This window comes from Sander lucioperca, chromosome 14 (assembly GCF_008315115.2).
Source record: "Sander lucioperca isolate FBNREF2018 chromosome 14, SLUC_FBN_1.2, whole genome shotgun sequence".
Classification (NCBI taxonomy): domain Eukaryota; kingdom Metazoa; phylum Chordata; class Actinopteri; order Perciformes; family Percidae; genus Sander; species Sander lucioperca.
In genome coordinates, this window is record NC_050186.1 from 14,838,373 (window position 1) to 14,856,845 (window position 18,473).

The 18,473-nt window shown below is 40.6% G+C and overlaps 1 protein-coding gene across 5 annotated transcripts in view; it reads right to left on the reverse strand.

Annotated features, from left to right (window-relative positions):
* Positions 1 to 7,049: 7,049 nt before the first annotated feature.
* Positions 7,050 to 18,473, reverse strand: part of erbin (erbb2 interacting protein) — a 52,253-nt gene continuing 40,829 nt past the window's right edge. For 2 of the 5 annotated variants that reach the window (XM_031317535.2, XM_031317534.2), the window contains 12 exons: positions 17,262 to 17,383; positions 16,697 to 16,870; positions 16,371 to 16,553; positions 16,146 to 16,263; positions 15,881 to 16,055; positions 14,264 to 15,788; positions 12,801 to 12,944; positions 11,518 to 11,571; positions 11,254 to 11,421; positions 10,511 to 10,603; positions 10,235 to 10,309; positions 7,050 to 10,128 (listed from right to left, as the gene is read on the reverse strand). In XM_031317535.2, coding sequence (XP_031173395.1) covers positions 10,021 to 10,128; positions 10,235 to 10,309; positions 10,511 to 10,603; positions 11,254 to 11,421; positions 11,518 to 11,571; positions 12,801 to 12,944; positions 14,264 to 15,788; positions 15,881 to 16,055; positions 16,146 to 16,263; positions 16,371 to 16,553; positions 16,697 to 16,870; positions 17,262 to 17,383 — 2,939 coding nt within the window. In that variant the 3' untranslated portion in view covers positions 7,050 to 10,020. Of the gene's footprint in view, positions 10,129 to 10,234; positions 10,310 to 10,510; positions 10,604 to 11,253; positions 11,422 to 11,517; positions 11,572 to 12,800; positions 12,945 to 13,188; positions 14,181 to 14,241; positions 15,789 to 15,880; positions 16,056 to 16,145; positions 16,264 to 16,370; positions 16,554 to 16,696; positions 16,871 to 17,261; positions 17,384 to 18,473 lie in introns of those variants that run through there. The other 3 variants (XM_031317536.2, XM_031317537.2, XM_035991396.1) reach the window with 3 other exon arrangements.

Below are 18,473 nucleotides of genomic sequence, written 5' to 3' on the forward strand. Positions count from 1 at the left end.
CGGTGTTCAAATGAACACCATATTCCCCTACAAAAAATCTGCACTATCAAAGAGAAGACAAAGCACTTTATTCACATATCATCAATTGACTGGAAATGCACTGGACACCTACAAAAACCGCACATCCAAATATATGAGCAAACCTCATGGCACCAAGTCACCAAGAAATCTCCCCAAGGGCAGTTTGGTTAAAGTCTGCCCAACGTTAGGCGCGCGATTAGGATGCCTCCTGAACATCTTCATCCAGAGGTTAAAAATACCTAAATTAATATTGCCAGAAAAGGTACAGTAACAATATAAAATATTTGTATTATTTATATTATTCAGTAATTTAGAGATTATTTGTCTTACTAATCATTTTTGTCTGACTTTACTCTGATCTAACTCCACCACCTGACCTGTTGTTCACTGTGGACGAACGAAGTAAGTACGGCCTTCTGACTTAGAAAGAAAATAATCTAGAATAAAATATAATATAAAGACAAATAGTGATGTAATGTAAACTAGTTACATAATCTATACCACACCTGCTCATTCATATATTATCACTGATTTAATAGTTCAAAGATTATTTGTCCATTTTACTAACCATTATGTATTGTTCCACCTGAGCCGCTGCTGTTCACTGTAGATGAAAAAAGTAAGTATGAGCTTTGACTGGTAGAGAAAGTGACTTAGAACAGTCTACAATATAAAAACAGAGAAATCAATGTTATGTAACCTACCTACAAACTGTATGCTACATCTGTGTGTTCATATAATATCACTTATTTAGTAATTAAAAACTAATTTGTCTATCTTACTGACCATTATTTATTGTTCCCTCTCACCTGAGCCTCTGCTGTTCACTGTGGACCAAAAAGGTAAGTACGAGCTTCTGACTTAAGAGAAAGTGACTTAGAATAGTCTACAATGTAAAGACAAAGTAAGACATGTGTATTATTGTATTGTAATTTTGTTTAACTTACACTTATCGCCATACTCATTACGCTTATCCTCATGCTCCTCCTGCTGACCCTCATACTTTCGCTCCTGCTGATCCTCCTGCTGATCCTCCTGCTGACCATTTTTATGATGGTATCGATGCTGCTGTTGATAATTTACTGGCCAGCTACAGGTATGAGCAATCTGAAGAGGACGACGACGACGACTCTGAGATAGATGTCGTTGGACTTGACATCCCTGAACTGAATGCTGAGGACATCGAGCCAATCTTCCTAGAAGATTCTTCTGACGAGGCAGTAGTTCCTGGATCCCTCACAATGTCTCACCTCGGCTGCTCCAGGAGACGCAGGGACGAGAGCGACGAGGAGGAGACTGCTGCAAAGAGGCGGAGGTGGGCTGATGACAGCGACTGGGATTAACTCTACAATGGATGGGCTGACATTCCTCCTTGAAACATCGGAGCGTCTGGCGGGGCTGATGAAGACAAGGGTAGCCTTCGCGTCTTGCAGGGCCAGTGATGCCCCAGGTAGCTCTTGCGTCTAGCAGGGCTGTTGACACCCCATGCATGTAGCCTTTGCGTCTGGCGGGGCTGATGAAGACAAAGTTGCTTTTCACTGCCCCTCATCACTTCCACATCACAGCAGGACCAATGATTCCCATGGTAGCTTTTGCATCTGGCAGGGCTGCACATATTTATTTGTGTATCTCTTCATTTTTGCACGGTTGATCGACTTTATTTCTTTCATCCTGAGGGCCAGCCTTTGTGTCTGGCAGGGCCGGCGATGCCTCAGGTAGCTCTTGCGTCTGGCAGGGCTGTCGACACCCCATGCATGTAGCCTTTGCGTCTGGCGGGGCTGATGAAGACAAGGGTAGCCTTTGCGTCTGGCAAGGCTGTCAACACCCCATGCATGTAGCCTTTGCGTCTGGCAGGGCCGATGAAGACAAAGTTGCTTTTGAGTCAGGCAGGGCAAGCTTGGTCGGTGTTCAAATGAACACCATATTCCCCTACAAAAAATCTGCACTATCAAAGAGAAGACAAAGCACTTTATTCACATATCATCAATTGACTGGAAATGCACTGGACACCTACAAAAACCGCACATCCAAATATATGAGCAAACCTCATGGCACCAAGTCACCAAGAAATCTCCCCAAGGGCAGTTTGGTTAAAGTCTGCCCAACGTTAGGCGCGCGATTAGGATGCCTCCTGAACATCTTCATCCAGAGGTTAAAAATACCTAAATTAATATTGCCAGAAAAGGTACAGTAACAATATAAAATATTTGTATTATTTATATTATTCAGTAATTTAGAGATTATTTGTCTTACTAATCATTTTTGTCTGACTTTACTCTGATCTAACTCCACCACCTGACCTGTTGCTCACTGTGGACGAACGAAGTAAGTACGGCCTTCTGACTTAGAAAGAAAATAATCTAGAATAAAATATAATATAAAGACAAATAGTGATGTAATGTAAACTAGTTACATAATCTATACCACACCTGCTCATTCATATATTATCACTGATTTAATAGTTCAAAGATTATTTGTCCATTTTACTAACCATTATGTATTGTTCCACCTGAGCCGCTGCTGTTCACTGTAGATGAAAAAAGTAAGTATGAGCTTCAGACTGGTAGAGAAAGTGACTTAGAAAAGTCTACAATATAAAAACAGAGAAATCAATGTTATGTAACCTACCTACAAACTGTATGCTACATCTGTGTGTTCATATAATATCACTTATTTAGTAATTAAAAACTAATTTGTCTATCTTACTGACCATTATTTATTGTTCCCTCTCACCTGAGCCTCTGCTGTTCACTGTGGACCAAAAAGGTAAGTACGAGCTTCTGACTTAAGAGAAAGTGACTTAGAATAGTCTACAATGTAAAGACAAAGTAAGACATGTGTATTATTGTATTGTAATTTTGTTTAACTTACACTTATCGCCATACTCATTACGCTTATCCTCATGCTCCTCCTGCTGACCCTCATACTTTCGCTCCTGCTGATCCTCCTGCTGATCCTCCTGCTAATCCTCCTGCTGACCATTTTTATGATGGTATCGATGCTGCTGTTGATAATTTACTGGCCAGCTACAGGTATGAGCAATCTGAAGAGGACGACGACGACGACGACTCTGAGATAGATGTTGTTGGACTTGACATCCCTGAACTGAATGCTGAGGACATCGAGCCAATCTTCCTAGAAGATTCTTCTGACGAGGCAGTAGTTCCTGGATCCCTCACAATGTCTCACCTCGGCTGCTCCAGGAGACGCAGGGACGAGAGCGACGAGGAGGAGACTGCTGCAAAGAGGCGGAGGTGGGCTGATGACAGCGACTGGGATTAACTCTACAATGGATGGGCTGACATTCCTCCTTGAAACATCGGAGCGTCTGGCGGGGCTGATGAAGACAAGGGTAGCCTTCGCGTCTTGCAGGGCCAGTGATGCCCCAGGTAGCTCTTGCGTCTAGCAGGGCTGTTGACACCCCATGCATGTAGCCTTTGCGTCTGGCGGGGCTGATGAAGACAAAGTTGCTTTTCACTGCCCCTCATCACTTCCACATCACAGCAGGACCAATGATTCCCATGGTAGCTTTTGCATCTGGCAGGGCTGCACATATTTATTTGTGTATCTCTTCATTTTTGCACGGTTGATCGACTTTATTTCTTTCATCCTGAGGGCCAGCCTTTGTGTCTGGCAGGGCCGGCGATGCCTCAGGTAGCTCTTGCGTCTGGCAGGGCTGTCGACACCCCATGCATGTAGCCTTTGCGTCTGGCGGGGCTGATGAAGACAAGGGTAGCCTTTGCGTCTGGCAAGGCTGTCAACACCCCATGCATGTAGCCTTTGCGTCTGGCAGGGCCGATGAAGACAAAGTTGCTTTTGAGTCAGGCAGGGCAAGCTTGGTCGGTGTTCAAATGAACACCATATTCCCCTACAAAAAATCTGCACTATCAAAGAGAAGACAAAGCACTTTATTCACATATCATCAATTGACTGGAAATGCACTGGACACCTACAAAAACCGCACATCCAAATATATGAGCAAACCTCATGGCACCAAGTCACCAAGAAATCTCCCCAAGGGCAGTTTGGTTAAAGTCTGCCCAACGTTAGGCGCGCGATTAGGATGCCTCCTGAACATCTTCATCCAGAGGTTAAAAATACCTACATTAATATTGCCAGAAAAGGTACAGTAACAATATAAAATATTTGTATTATTTATATTATTCAGTAATTTAGAGATTATTTGTCTTACTAATCATTTTTGTCTGACTTTACTCTGATCTAACTCCACCACCTGACCTGTTGCTCACTGTGGACGAACGAAGTAAGTACGGCCTTCTGACTTAGAAAGAAAGTAATCTAGAATAAAATATAATATAAAGACAAATAGTGATGTAATGTAAACTAGTTACATAATCTATACCACACCTGCTCATTCATATATTATCACTGATTTAATAGTTCAAAGATTATTTGTCCATTTTACTAACCATTATGTATTGTTCCACCTGAGCCGCTGCTGTTCACTGTAGATGAAAAAAGTAAGTATGAGCTTTGACTGGTAGAGAAAGTGACTTAGAAAAGTCTACAATATAAAAACAGAGAAATCAATGTTATGTAACCTACCTACAAACTGTATGCTACATCTGTGTGTTCATATAATATCACTTATTTAGTAATTAAAAACTAATTTGTCTATCTTACTGACCATTATTTATTGTTCCCTCTCACCTGAGCCTCTGCTGTTCACTGTGGACCAAAAAGGTAAGTACGAGCTTCTGACTTAAGAGAAAGTGACTTAGAATAGTCTACAATGTAAAGACATAGTAAGACATGTGTATTATTGTATTGTAATTTTGTTTAACTAAATAGTATGCTTATCCATACTTATTCAATAATTCAAATATTGTTTTACTAACCATTTTAACGTACTTTTGTCCTACTCCACCATATAAGAGCCTCTGACTTGACTGAGAAAGTAATACGTTATTTTGTAAAACCTGGTTCTCAGTGATTTAATAAACTATTATTTGTCTTACTCATTTATATCTTTTTCTTCTCTTCCTCCACCTCCTGAGCTGCTGCCGACCCTGCATGTGGACAGCGAGGTGATTAGCTTCTGACTTATATAAAGATAAATAATGTATGTCATTATGTAAAATATATGCACCTGCTTATCCTTTTAACTTATTCAATATAGCAAAGTGTATCTGTCTTACTCTGTCTGTCTCACTTCATTTCTTTTCCTCACACAGGTCCTATAGAGCTCAACAGTGACTGCCCACTTCTGCTTAAATAAAGAGCGTACGGAGTATAAAGATACATAAAGTAATGTACGTTCAGTAAACTAGCTTTATGTGTACCTGTTTATCCTTATTTTATAACTTATTCAAGATGATCTATCTTACTCTGTTTTTTTTCCTCACACAGGTGTCGATTGCTGCACCAGACAGAAGAATGGGAATAATTTATGGCAATATTTCAATATTTACAGACATTTACTGGCCTTTCTCAGTCTGCAGGATTATGTGCACTGCGCCAATGTCCAATCAGGAAGCGACTCCGTGTTCCTGCAGTAAATCCAGGATTACCTTGACAAGAGAGCTGGAGAGAAGTGGTCATCTGTGTTTTAGTCGACAAAGGATGTATCTTAAGCAATAGAAAGTTACTTCTTAAAGCTAACTTCTTTAAAAGCATATTTCCTTGCTCTAATAGTCAGTATAAAAGATGTAGTCTATAAATGATTTCTAGATTAAAATTATGTACTGTATACTTGTGTCAGATTAATGTTGGATAAATTAGAAGTGATTTAGTCTACAGGCCTGCACTTAACAGTCCATTAGTATGACTGAATTTGGGACATTCTTAAATAATACAAAAAAGCATTTTTCATTTAATAAAAAAAATACTTAGGCTTATAAAATGACACTGTATTGTGAGATTGTGTTGTTTTTTTACTTCAGTGATGTTAGGTTATGACAAAGGTTTTTAAATAATTAACTGGTTTCAGATGTCATAAAATGTATAGTAGCTGAAATGGTCCTAACAAGCAGGTACACTTCAGAAAGGGGAGAAAGAGCATACTGAGGCATTTAGCCACTGCAAAAGATCGAAAAATCAAAACACACGTGACACACTTCCTTTATATCAACATAAATCTATGAATGAACGGTGACAGGAAATTTGGAAATGTACATTCACCTACATATGATTTTATTATGCATTTAAAATTCTGCTATCATTTTTGCTATACAAATCACAGTTCAAAGTTTTGTGTAATATAACTATTTCATGAAGTAATTAAGCATCAATTAGGGTGTGTAAGACAAACAAAAACAATGCTTCCTGCACACATACAATACGTCTATAGCCATGCCGACGGTAAGGATGTGAGGATATAATGATCATTACACAATAAATATAGAAAGGAGGAAAAATGGCATGAAAAACATGAAAGTCTGGCCTGAGGGTGGCATCAGAAGTACGGCCATGTTGTTACATGACATGACTTTTGACAGAATACTCGTTCAACACAACATTCACCAGTCTAATCTAGTCAAAAATATAAAGATTTGTGCTACATTTTAATGGAAACTGTTGAAGAAAATATTACATTTCAGAGGAAAGCAGAGGAAGCTCAATGCAAATTACAATTTAAAACATCAGCATGGTTTGAGTGTGTAAAAGGCCTTCAGCAGTGTTAAACTGACCGTACCATCCTACACACACACACACACAGGTCTGTTCCAAAAACCTCTGAACTTATGCATTTTCATAATATATTTCAAACTATAGTCTCGTCTGCACAAGCTTACCTAATTCCACACATCAGTCCACATGTAATCCTTTAGGTAACATTTTACATACAGCACCATGATTTACCAGCAAGTAGGAATTTAACTCATTATTTGGATTACTGGTGCTGTATCGCTAATTTAATCACTGTATACATCTCTTATACTGTAACCAACGCAGCCTGAACACACATACAGTCCGCTGTACATTGGACTGTGCATCTGTACTGTTATTCATTTACTGCACTGGTTTAAAAAGATAAACCCAGAGGATGAAATGAACACAGAAGAATCTTTTGCTAAAGAGCATTAGTTTATTTTCCACAGGTTACTTCAGAAACAGGTAATTATGTACAAAATCTGGAATGTTGGATAAATGCATATCAATCATCATCTCACTGTGGCTGTTTCCAGAGAAACCTTAGAAATACTAGCTATACATTAAAACGAGTGCCTCTGCATTGCAATTTATTGCTGGTTTTACAATCGCAAGTCACTAATGCCGTTATTAATTCTTTTCTCAATTTTTTAAGAGTATTTACAATTTGATTAGTAAGGTCTAAAAACCACAGAAAACTACTAAATAAATAAGAATATGGGAGCATATGAAACCGCCCGGATATGAATGAAGAAAATGGGACTACATGTTTTATCTCCCTAGATTGTCTACTATGTCAGACGATGTACTTTTTTTTTTGACATGAATATAAAGTGACTTACCGCAGAAATCCCTCCCCCCCCCCACTCTTAAAAAGTCAACAGAAATCACCAACAAAATTAATAGAAATAATAAACAGTTCATGTGTAAAATACTACATTCTGTGAGAAATTTGGGAAATGCACATTATTAAAGTAATTTACTTGTGAATAAAATGACCAATTTTAGATTTAGTTTAAAGAACAGCTACCTTAAAACAGTGCGGCTGTTATTATTAAAAGGGGTATTTAATTTTGTTAATTACCACAGGGTTTTTATTTTGGTTTGGCAGTGCCACAAGCATAACCTATGGGTCAATCTTAACTACATATGGGAACAGTAGATGACACAATCCACTATAAACAAGCTGAGGGAATGCCATTTGCTGAAACACTGTAGGATAACATTCTATTACAAACAATTCAGTGGTCACAAATGTATTGTTGGAATTTATCAGGCCTTTACTCACTTTGTTGTTCATTTCCATTTCTTTTGGAAACACGTCTCAATGAAGAGTTTTTACCAGTGAATGAATATTAACAGAGCGGTGCACAGAGTGACATGTTGCCTTTAAAAAAACATCTTTCCTTCTGACACACTTCTTTGACAAACATTAGGAATGTTCTGAGATGCAGCTTTGACTGGATTTTCAACGGTGCAAGTTGATTTTGCACAAATAAACATCAGGAGTTATGGTAATCTAAGCAACAAACGGTAAAAAGCTCTTCTTAGGCAAAGTGACACAAACATTCACTTATACACAATGCAGAGAAATCTTTTGTTTAAGCAATGCTGTATATATTTCCTGTGCTATTTCATTACAAAAGAAGATTCTTCTTCACAATATAAAATTCATGTAAAATCATCGGTGATTACCAAAAGATTGTGTTTTTAAAAAAAAAAAAATTCTATCTGATGTTGTTTTTGAATGAAAATGAAGGCTTTAAAATATTGCTTTTAAGCCATTATGCTGCAAAAGTACTCAGAAGGATGTGAACATTATTTTTATATTGCTTGGGTTCTGGGGTCAAAGGTCCTCCCCTATTCAAACAGTTCAAGGTCTATGGCACTTGACAACTTGTTTCTCCCAACTCTACTCTCTGTACAGCAAAGAAAAGAAAAAAACAGCTTGAGAAACTGCTCCAAAGTGATCCAAAGTAAAAAGCGTAAAACATTTTTAGACACAAAAGGCAAACTGTGGTCTTCTCCCATGTAAAAAATAAAACTGACAGATGTTGAAACCCCTTCAAAACACTTATCTCACTAATGTCTGCCTGAAAGATGAAGCCCTTAAAAAATAAAACATGAATGAAACGAACTGTTCTTTTTCAAATCTCTTTCTTAAGTTGTCTGCTGCTTTTGCCTTCTGTCCACTATTTCCAAACTTGCTTTGGTTAACTAGCATAACCGCCATATCTTTCTCCGCTTAAAAGAATAGTTTTTGACATTTTTGGAAATTTAGCGTGTGTATTCGCTTTCTGGCGGAAAAAAAGAGCAGAGTAGCGGAGAGGATCGATAGCTACTGCTCTTATAGTTTGTGCGTCAATATTCTCCTCTGACACGTCGCCTGAGAGCGAATAAGCGTTTCCCAAAATGTCTAACTTTGCTTTAAACAAAAGCTTTTGATTGGCAAAACAGATTAAGGGTGAGCAAACATATACCTCTCCTCTCCCATTTCGCCAATATTTAAATTTCCTTTCCACTTTCCAGTCTTATTAAATGACCACACGCAGACTACTTCTCCCCCCCCCCTCCCCCCAACATCTGAGAAGCTGTGATTCATTCATACTGCGAGGGATTGTTTCCACACAGCGCAGGTAGTAGTGGTCTGGTTGGATGATATGCAGAGCAGTCGCTGTGAGGATGGAACTGAGAACAGAAGTGTCTGTACGCTGGAGGGTGCTCACAGGTTTATGGAAGCAGGGGTGGATGACTTCCTCTTCTCAACTCTTCGATCTTGCAGGAAGAAAAAAAAAAAAAAAAAACCTCTCCAAAAAACAAAGTAAAACCCCTCCTTGACCTACATTCGTCTCCACATGAAAAGCACGTAACATTGTCCTCCATATACGAACGCACGGTAGACCAGAAAATGGTTTCAACATCTAAAATAACATGTTTAAAAAAGAATAAAAATAGGCTAATTGAACGACAGGAGAGAGGGAGCCCTGTCCCCTAGTGGTCAATTCACGTCAATCCGCAGGAATAAAACCTAAATCTAGAAGAATTTATGAGTTAGGGAGAAAAAAAAAAAGATCTGTACAGAGACCACAGTAATCATTTGCATCAGAGCAGGTCACATCTTCAGCTTCTTTTGTATAAAAATATATATACCACAGTGATGGCCTTTTGAGGACTCGTACTTGCAGAGGTTTGCCGCCGTCTCACTTTGATCCACTACATTCAGTGGTTTTCCCTGTTTAATCAAGGCTATGCAGATCTCTACTATAAATAGTCCCAACAGGTATCAACAGGTCAGTCTCCTCTGTGTATAAAAATATGAGAGTCAACAAAAATGTCTCTGTTTGTCTCTTTTCTCATGTCCCTCTTCTTTAGAGGTCTTAGTTGAGTCTATGCTTGCGCTTCTCTTATGATAGTCAAATCCACAGTGTTCAGAAACGTCTTCAGGAGGGACACTGCATACCCATGATCTATATTCACAAAGCTGTAGCCATTTGCCTGTGAGAAGAGACAGATTTGTTTTGTTAACGTGGAGAAAAATCCCAACAAACCTTTAAATAATAACAGAAACTTTGACGAGAGCTTTGTTCTATTAGCAGAATACCTGGATGATTTTATCTCCAGGCTGAAGAATCATAGATGCCGGTCCCTCAGGTTGAACCCTTGTCACAAATATACCCTGAAATGATATGGAAAATATCATATTAACTATACGTATTAAAAGCTGCTGAGTTGTATTGAATGTTTTCCCAAGTGGCTGTACAAAACAATTCAATTTCTATGGAAATAATAAAAATATTAATGGAATATAAGGTATGGTACTATAATAATAATAATAATAATAATAATAACAATAATAATAATAAAAAAAAAAACTTACATTGTCATCTGGACGAAAGGGATTTCCCCGGCCTCCCACTCCTCCTGATATACTGAAACCCAGCTCTGGATTCTTCTCTACTTTCAGACGGATCTAAAACACACCCACATACTTTCATCAGCCACGTATTCACAGCCATTCACCGTTTATTACGCCTTGAAGAACCACCGCCGGTTAGGGTCCAGGTATTTTTTTAATTGGCTTGCTAGCTGTATATGAAACTAAATTCTGGGGAATAAACAACAAGAGACCAGATTCTTACAGCCTAAGATTCCCTTAGGAATGAAAGTGAATAAGCTTATTTCCTAAGTTAAAAACCACTTTTACACCGGTCTGTTAAATATGAAGCTACAGCCAGCAGGTGGTTAGCTTAGCTTAACTTAGCATAAAGACTGGTAACATGGGGAAACAGCTAGCCTGGCTCTAACCAAAGTAACCAAACTACAAGCATCTCTAAAGCTCACTGATTAACTAGTTACATCTTTATGTTTTTCCATTTTCAGTGTATGTGCTGTGCTATGCTAAGCTAAGCTAAGCTAAGCTAACCATCTCCTGGCTGTAGCCAATGGGAGAGTGTTGATCTCCCACCCAAAGCTCGAATAAGAGTTTTTCCCAAAATGTCAAACTATTCTTTTAATCAAACTTCAGCCAAGCAAATGAAGAATATCTTCAAAATCAAATTAATCGTTTTAAAAAAATGTCTGTATTGCTTCAAGTCCTTTGACACAAACACCATCCTTCACCTCTTGCTGCAGTGCGTCTTGCGGGATGCGTGGGGGCCCCTGGGGCGGATGGGAGACTTTGAGCATCAGGTAATCAATGAGCTGCTCTCTGGAAGGGTGTCGGGCCATGGGCGCCTGGCTCACCGGAGCACGAACAGAAGGGCCCATCTGACCGTTCATCAAAGGCACCTAGGAAACAAAAACACACAGAGGTGAGCAACAGTTGTTTTTAAATTCGACAGTCACATTTTTTGCTCTGCCGCTAAACGTATGTGGTGAACCTACTTTTCTGTGGGGGTCCATGGTGTAGCTCTGCTGCCCTTGGGGAAACACATCATCCTGAAAGGGAAGAGAGTGCTGATCATTAAGATGGTGCCCAAACCTCACTCAAATGAAACTCATTTACAGCAAGAGATAATAGACAGATAATTAGATACTGACACAAATATTTGTCACGTCTGGTAATGACATTGAGCAGTGATGTGTTGCTTTGGAAGGAGGTGAAAGGGACAGATCTGATTCAAATGAGATTAAACTGTGCTTAGTTTCTATTCAGACTCTAATCAGCATCTAATTCTGAATATTAGCTTACAAAGGTTAACACAACACTCTCTCAGCACTTTTTTTCCCTCCTCTACAGAGTCTAATAACCACTTTCTAAATCCCTTAGACACACACCTCTAACCACTTACCTTTTGCAAACAGTTTTCATCCCAACACACAAAGTGAGAGGATATGAAGTGATTCTGAAGTGATTGGAAGTTAAAGTGAAGATGATGAATGAGCAAAGTAAGGATTGAAAGTGCAGTTAAAAAGGAGAAGAAAATCACAGTTGCTCGGATGCATTACAAACATAGGATGCGAGTGGCAGGGTGGAGGGATAACACACACTGGGATGATTGTGATGTTAGAGCACCTGGCAGGTTTAAAAGGGGTGTGTTTTGTACCATACATGACTTTACATTTCTGATTATACAAGTCTCCAGTTGCACTATAACAAGACAGAAACATCGTTCTTGTTCATTACTCGAATACGATGTGGTAGATAGTAAATTAATTATGCCACATAGCCTGTACGTTTTTGCGAAGAAGTATATTTAAAATAATTGCTAAATGTATGTGTAGCAGCCTTCATCAATAGAGTCAGATTTCAGTTGTATAGATCTGTCTTTCTGTAATTCCATCATGGAGGTAGTAAAGCCACTACACAAATTGGATAATGGTACAAAAACATTAGTAGGCCCCTTTTTAAACAAGTCATACTGCATTACACTCAGAGTAACTACACAACAAACTAGAATTCATCAATTTGTCACTCAGAGAAGACAGTCAAATGTACGTAAAAAGGGTCTGTGGTCGTGAGAAATCAGACGTTAGGAGAGAAATTGTACTTTCACTTGCCTATAAAAGGACAAGTGAAAGATTCTGAGGTCAGTGATCACTTCTCAACATCGAGGAGAGAAGGAAACAGACATTTCTCATCTTCTAAAGGATGTGAAACTAGCAGGAGCTGGAAGCCCTGGCTAAGTATGAGCTGCAGGAGCTAACTTCATGTTCACAGTACTCACACAGAAGCCCAGAGCTCCGTAGGGCTGTCCGTCCCTGGCACTAAAGACCAGAGAACCTTGGCTGGCATGCATATCCCTACAGCTGCCGTAGTGAGACCAGCTCAGCGGAGCGTTATTGGAATTATAGGAGCGAGACAGCGCATTCTGAACAGAGGGACGACATGGAACAACCAGCACCAACCGGCATGTCAGCCGGGGCCATGCAATCCACCAAATGAGCGATGACATAAAAGACACAACAAAAAGGTTTACAGCGTATCCAGACAAACATGCAGTGAGGCATACTGGGCATACAGCGGGGTTAGTAAGCTTGGGCAAACTTCTGACTTCATATTAAAGGGTCGATTCACACAAATATCTGCAATGGTATCCAGCCATACAGGTTTGGTTTTATTTGCCCACGTTTTTTTGAGTCACCCAAATGAAGTGAAAGGTTCAGGTAGCTGGCACGATTCCATTTTGGATCCCTTATCAAATCTTTCACTGACAATGTCTCTTAGATGTCTCTGACACTACAGGTACCTGCAAAGAAATAAACAAGTGACTGAACATGGTCAGACCATCTTTTTTTTTTTTTAACTGATAGATGTCTATTTTCCCCTCTAAACTACCTTGAAAGATTTGATAAGGGATACAAAAGAATTCAGAGTCATGAGCAGATTCTGAAGTGGATTCAGATTCGAGGCCACTGATACAATGATGTGCGGTAATGTGTACAATATGAAATGTTATCAAACCCCATCCCTACACCTTTAAAATGGAGGTGAAAGGAATTTTGTTTGTGGAGCTCACAACACGGAAACAATTACATAAAATTCAACATCAACATCCCTCCCAAAAAGCAGATCCCTCTTATTCTGGATAAATCACACAGGGAGGTTTGTGGATTATTCAGATTAACCGGGATCTTGTTTCTAGAAAGACGCGTTGCTGTTAATTTGTTGTACTTTCTCAAAGCTGTGAGCGCCACAAACTAAATTCCTCTCACCTCCATTGGATTGGGTTAGTAGCAGAAATCTCAGAGGCAGATACCTCAAAGTCTGGGCAAACAAAACCAAAACTGTCTGCAGGGCTATGTGCAAGTGACACGTCTTTTTGTAAATGGGTGAAACAACCCTTTAAAATGGGCAAATGAAAAGATTTACAGATATTTTCTTCTTATATACATGATGTTGCAATAGTCTTTGGTACTATCAAAGTAATTTAAGCTAATGTAATAGCGGCTCTATGGCAAGTTTAGGACTTTATATGAATATCATGTTTTGCTGCCATGCGAGGATGATTGTGTTCATACTGTTGGTCATATAAGTGTGATCTACACGTCATAGGGTAAACTTTACAAAATAAACATCAATTCCACCCTGAAACGGTGTTTACTAAGCGACTTTGAGTCCATGAAAAGCGCTACACAAATTCAATTTATTATTATTATTACTACTAACATTTACAGTAGTACTTTTTACCTTTTCCATTTTCTTGGCCTCGATGTGCCGCATCACCTGGTCTCTCCAGTCAACCGGCACCCTTCCTGCTCCAACTCCTCCTGACACCTGTCCAGGCCCATCCAGCAGCGAGTGCTCAGACTTCACCCTGGTGTTGTGCCTCTTGCTGGGGCTGCTTTGCTGGTAGTTGAAATCGCTGACAGACATGGTCCTCTCTGGAAGCTCGTGGGGCTGCGGCCTGGCGCCGAGAGGCCTGGAAGCTCCAGGTACGTCGATGCTGTAAGTGCGAGCTGAGAGGGGCCTCTGCATGGCCTGGCTCATTGCCAGCGGCCCCCTTCCGAGGGTGTGAATGTCCCTGTATGTCATGTATTCACCGTCAGGCACCTGTATACGCCTCGGGTCACCCATGGAGGCTGTGGAGGCGGTGCTGCTTTGCCTCTGCAGAGTGCTGCTTCTAGCCTGGCCTCCAGTAGAATGAAGTCTCTCCTTAGTCCACATGTCCCCAGGGGGTTTGGGAACCATGGGAGGCCCCCTCTGCTGGGGCTGTAGAGGGTAGGGAGGTGCTTGATTACGGTTGGAGTAGTTGGTGTTGGCAAGTGAGTGTGGTGGAGGAGGAGGAAGGTAACCTTGGTGCTCTGGGGGCATGGGCATCCTCTGGGACCAGAGGCCCTCTTTAGGCATGGCACTGCTTGTGTACTGTATGTTGTACTGAGGAGGAGGGATGCCCATGGCCATGGTGGAGGAGACTGCATATCTACTGGTGCTGGCAGGGGGCTTAGAGGAGGAGAGCAGGTCTGAGGAAGATGCAGAGGAGCCGGGGTAGATCTGGAGAGTCTGGTCGTTGAGTAACTGACTGGCTGACTTGCTCCGGACTATGCTCTGGCCCTGAGCTCCTGGCCCGGCTCCTGCCATCCTCATCATTCCTGCTGCGTCATAGGAGTCATCATCCCCATCAAAAGAGTACAGCTTCAAGCCTCCTGTTTCTATGTTGCTGATACTGTGAGACTTCACCACCTGCTGGGGATGGCACCTTTTGTCTGGAGACAGTTCCTCTGTGCTGCGAGACAGAGACATGTCACTGCTGGCTGTCACGCCTGTCGAGGCCACATGCACAGCAGATGTCTCTACTCTTATTGCTTGGGTTTTGTTCCCAAGACTATTGATGCAGTCACTGACCTGCTGGTTTCCATTCAGAAAATGCTCCATGTTGTCATTGCTAAAACCCTGCTTGCTGTCCAAGTTCTCCTGGGTCACTGAGCCATTCTTGGTTGTGTTCCCCTCATCCAGCTGAACCATGTTGTCGGTTGGCAACTTGGACACGTTCATATTGATCTGATCCCACTTGGTGTAGGTTTCACCCATGCCGTTGTTAAATCCCTTCTCAATGAAGGCCAGTCTGGCTTCCATGGACAGGTCGTAGTCACCCATTTTCTCTGGCGGAGTCTGCTGGGTTTTCAAAAGGGCCTGAAGGGATGTTTCGGAGCCATTTCCATTATGGAGGAGAGGGGTGGTGTCTTTAGGCTGGTTCATATTCTCATCCTCTCGCCTAAAACAAAGAAGGAGGTATATCAGGTTTTCTAATAATGCCAGAAGGAAGACTCTCCTTTGTATTCTATGTACGTGAAGAATTGTACTAACCGGCTTTTTGGTAGGAAGGGCATCTTTGCCTCTCTCTCAGGGGTGCATAGAGAGTTGTCCTGACTGCTGTCTGTAGTCAGAGACACCGAGTCAGACATGCGTGATGGCGACGAACAGTTACTGTTGTTCTGGTTGCTGTTGGCCACTGTGTCATCCAGCAAAGAGTCTGCATCATCTGTTAATCAGAAACATCCCTGTTAGTGTACTGTATCTAGACACAGTCACTTAAAATACTATATTTTAATCACTCAAACACAACTTTTACCTTTTTTGTCCTTACTTAAAGTCACTACTTTAGGCTGGTTGATGGAGATCTCAATAAGAGGGGGTCTCATCTCTGCCATTTTCATCTCCTCCTCTTCATCAGACAGCTCCTCGGAATCCTTAAGACAAAGACAAAAGCGTTCTTAAAGCTGCATTTTTCAGTTGAAACTTCATAATGCTCTTGTTGTCTTTCTTAAAATTGTGAGGACTAAACAATCGAGAGCACCTCCAGGGTGTCTTCATGGTTCATCATTGAGCCCCCTGATGATTTGATTGGGACTTTCTGAGAGCTGTAAGAGTCCGAAGTGTCTTTTGTTTCTGTTGCAGATGGGTTATGGGAAAATGTGTCGGTAGATATTTGGGAGTCCATGTCTGATGCTGTACCATTAGGATAGGGAGGCTCAATCACCTGCACAAAAACAGCACGGATGGTCAGTTATTTATTGAAAATGTTCTCTCACTTGCATGTAGAATATGCAGTTTGTCAAAGGGGAACTAAAGGGGGACCAAGGTTTCTTTCCAAGTAAAATATCTCATTTAGCTGAAGCTGACCTTAACTCCCACGTCCTGCACTCCAATGTGGTTCCTCTCATTTGGTTTTGCATCTTTCCCCGACTCGTCACTTGACTCGTCCTCCTTCAGCCTGTGAGCCACAGACTGGGCTGTCTTCACCATGTTCTTCAGCTCATCTGGGTATGGTGTAGGGTAGCGCTTCAGGTTTCCCTCCTGGAATAGCACAAATACCCACAAACTTACCATTAAAATCATCTGGTTGCAGTTTTAACAGAAGTGGGACTAAGATAGGTGAAATGTCAGTTTGGAATGAGGTGCATTCAATATCATATACAAAAGGCACTTATGTTGCCTTTTTTAAACAATTTCCTTAATCCATATTAATGATATTTTGATTTGAACTATTTACTTCAACAATAATCTCTTGAAATTGTTGTAGAAAATGGGACACGATGCACATTTTTCATGAAAACTGCTACATCAAAGTGAAGGTTGTAGCCAAAATATTACTTGTGATCACAATAACGCCCTTGCAGTTTGGAAAACCATGTCCCCACAGTTATTTATCTTTCCCCAGTTATGCGAACAACCGTTTCACACTCACCCTTGGGGGCGTTTCTCTCTCGTCCTTGTCCTCGTCACACTCAAAGGCCACCTGAGCTCGATGCTTGCGCTGCTCCTCCCAGAGAGCCGGATTAAAGCTCTCAGAGTCAGAGTTGGGAATGTCTGAAGTAAAATCAGAAACCAGGTGTAGAATGTCTTAGTTTCAAATTAAGACCTTTTAAGTCCCCCCCCCCATTGCGTTTTTGTAATTCAAACAAGTCTGACTTTGACCACAAGATGGCGCAAAGACTACATGAGGCATGCCAATAAATTGAAGGATCTGTGGAGGAACTTGAAATTCAGGAGTTAACCCCTTAAACTCAAGCCAAACCATTCAATAAAGAATTATTGATACTTAGAATTGTTGTAATAAACCAACATCAATTAACATACTTGCAGGATTTGCCACTAACTTCATCATGAATCAGTCTGTAAAGCCTATGGCAGACAAAATGATTGCTAAACATTACTTTGCAGACAATATGCCAACACTTCAATGACACATTTATAACTACTAAGTCTTCAACTCGCTCTCTGTCCTTTACTGTCACTCCTGTATGACTCCTACATGTTGGGAAGGGAGAAGCAAAGCCATGATAACTATGAAAATGATGTCATGAAAGTGGTGATTGTTGTGATGACGCTGTCCTGAAACTACAGTAGCATCTTGCATTAGTGATGTGCCCTCTGTCGTGTCTGTAAGTCTCTGACACTTATTGCACAACCAAGAATCAATAAATTTGACACTTGACTGAAAATATCAGGGCACAAATATATCACATCCTGTTTTTTTAAGAAGGTAATATCAGACTATATCATTTAAAGCCGTCATTCACACTTGAAGATGTAAATTAGCCTTTGTGGTTTCCTGTGTTAAAAAGCTCTTTACCCCCAATTTGGCGAGACACAGATGTATAGTGTTTAAAACAAACTTGCTAACTTGTATCTACATTTTGATTAGAAGTTGACAGTTAAAAACAAGTACATACTGTGTAGGAAATAGCTGATGTTGGCACAGAATGAACTACAATTATCAACAACTCTTGTCGTCTACAACTTAACACACCATACCAGAGTGTGAATGCACAGTGGATAATATGAGTCACCTGGTGTGTGGCCACCATGTCAACAAGTTGTAAAACATAATAATTGCAGTCAGGTCATGACTTATTCCAGCTTCTCATGAAAACACGAGGAAACAGTAGATTAACTG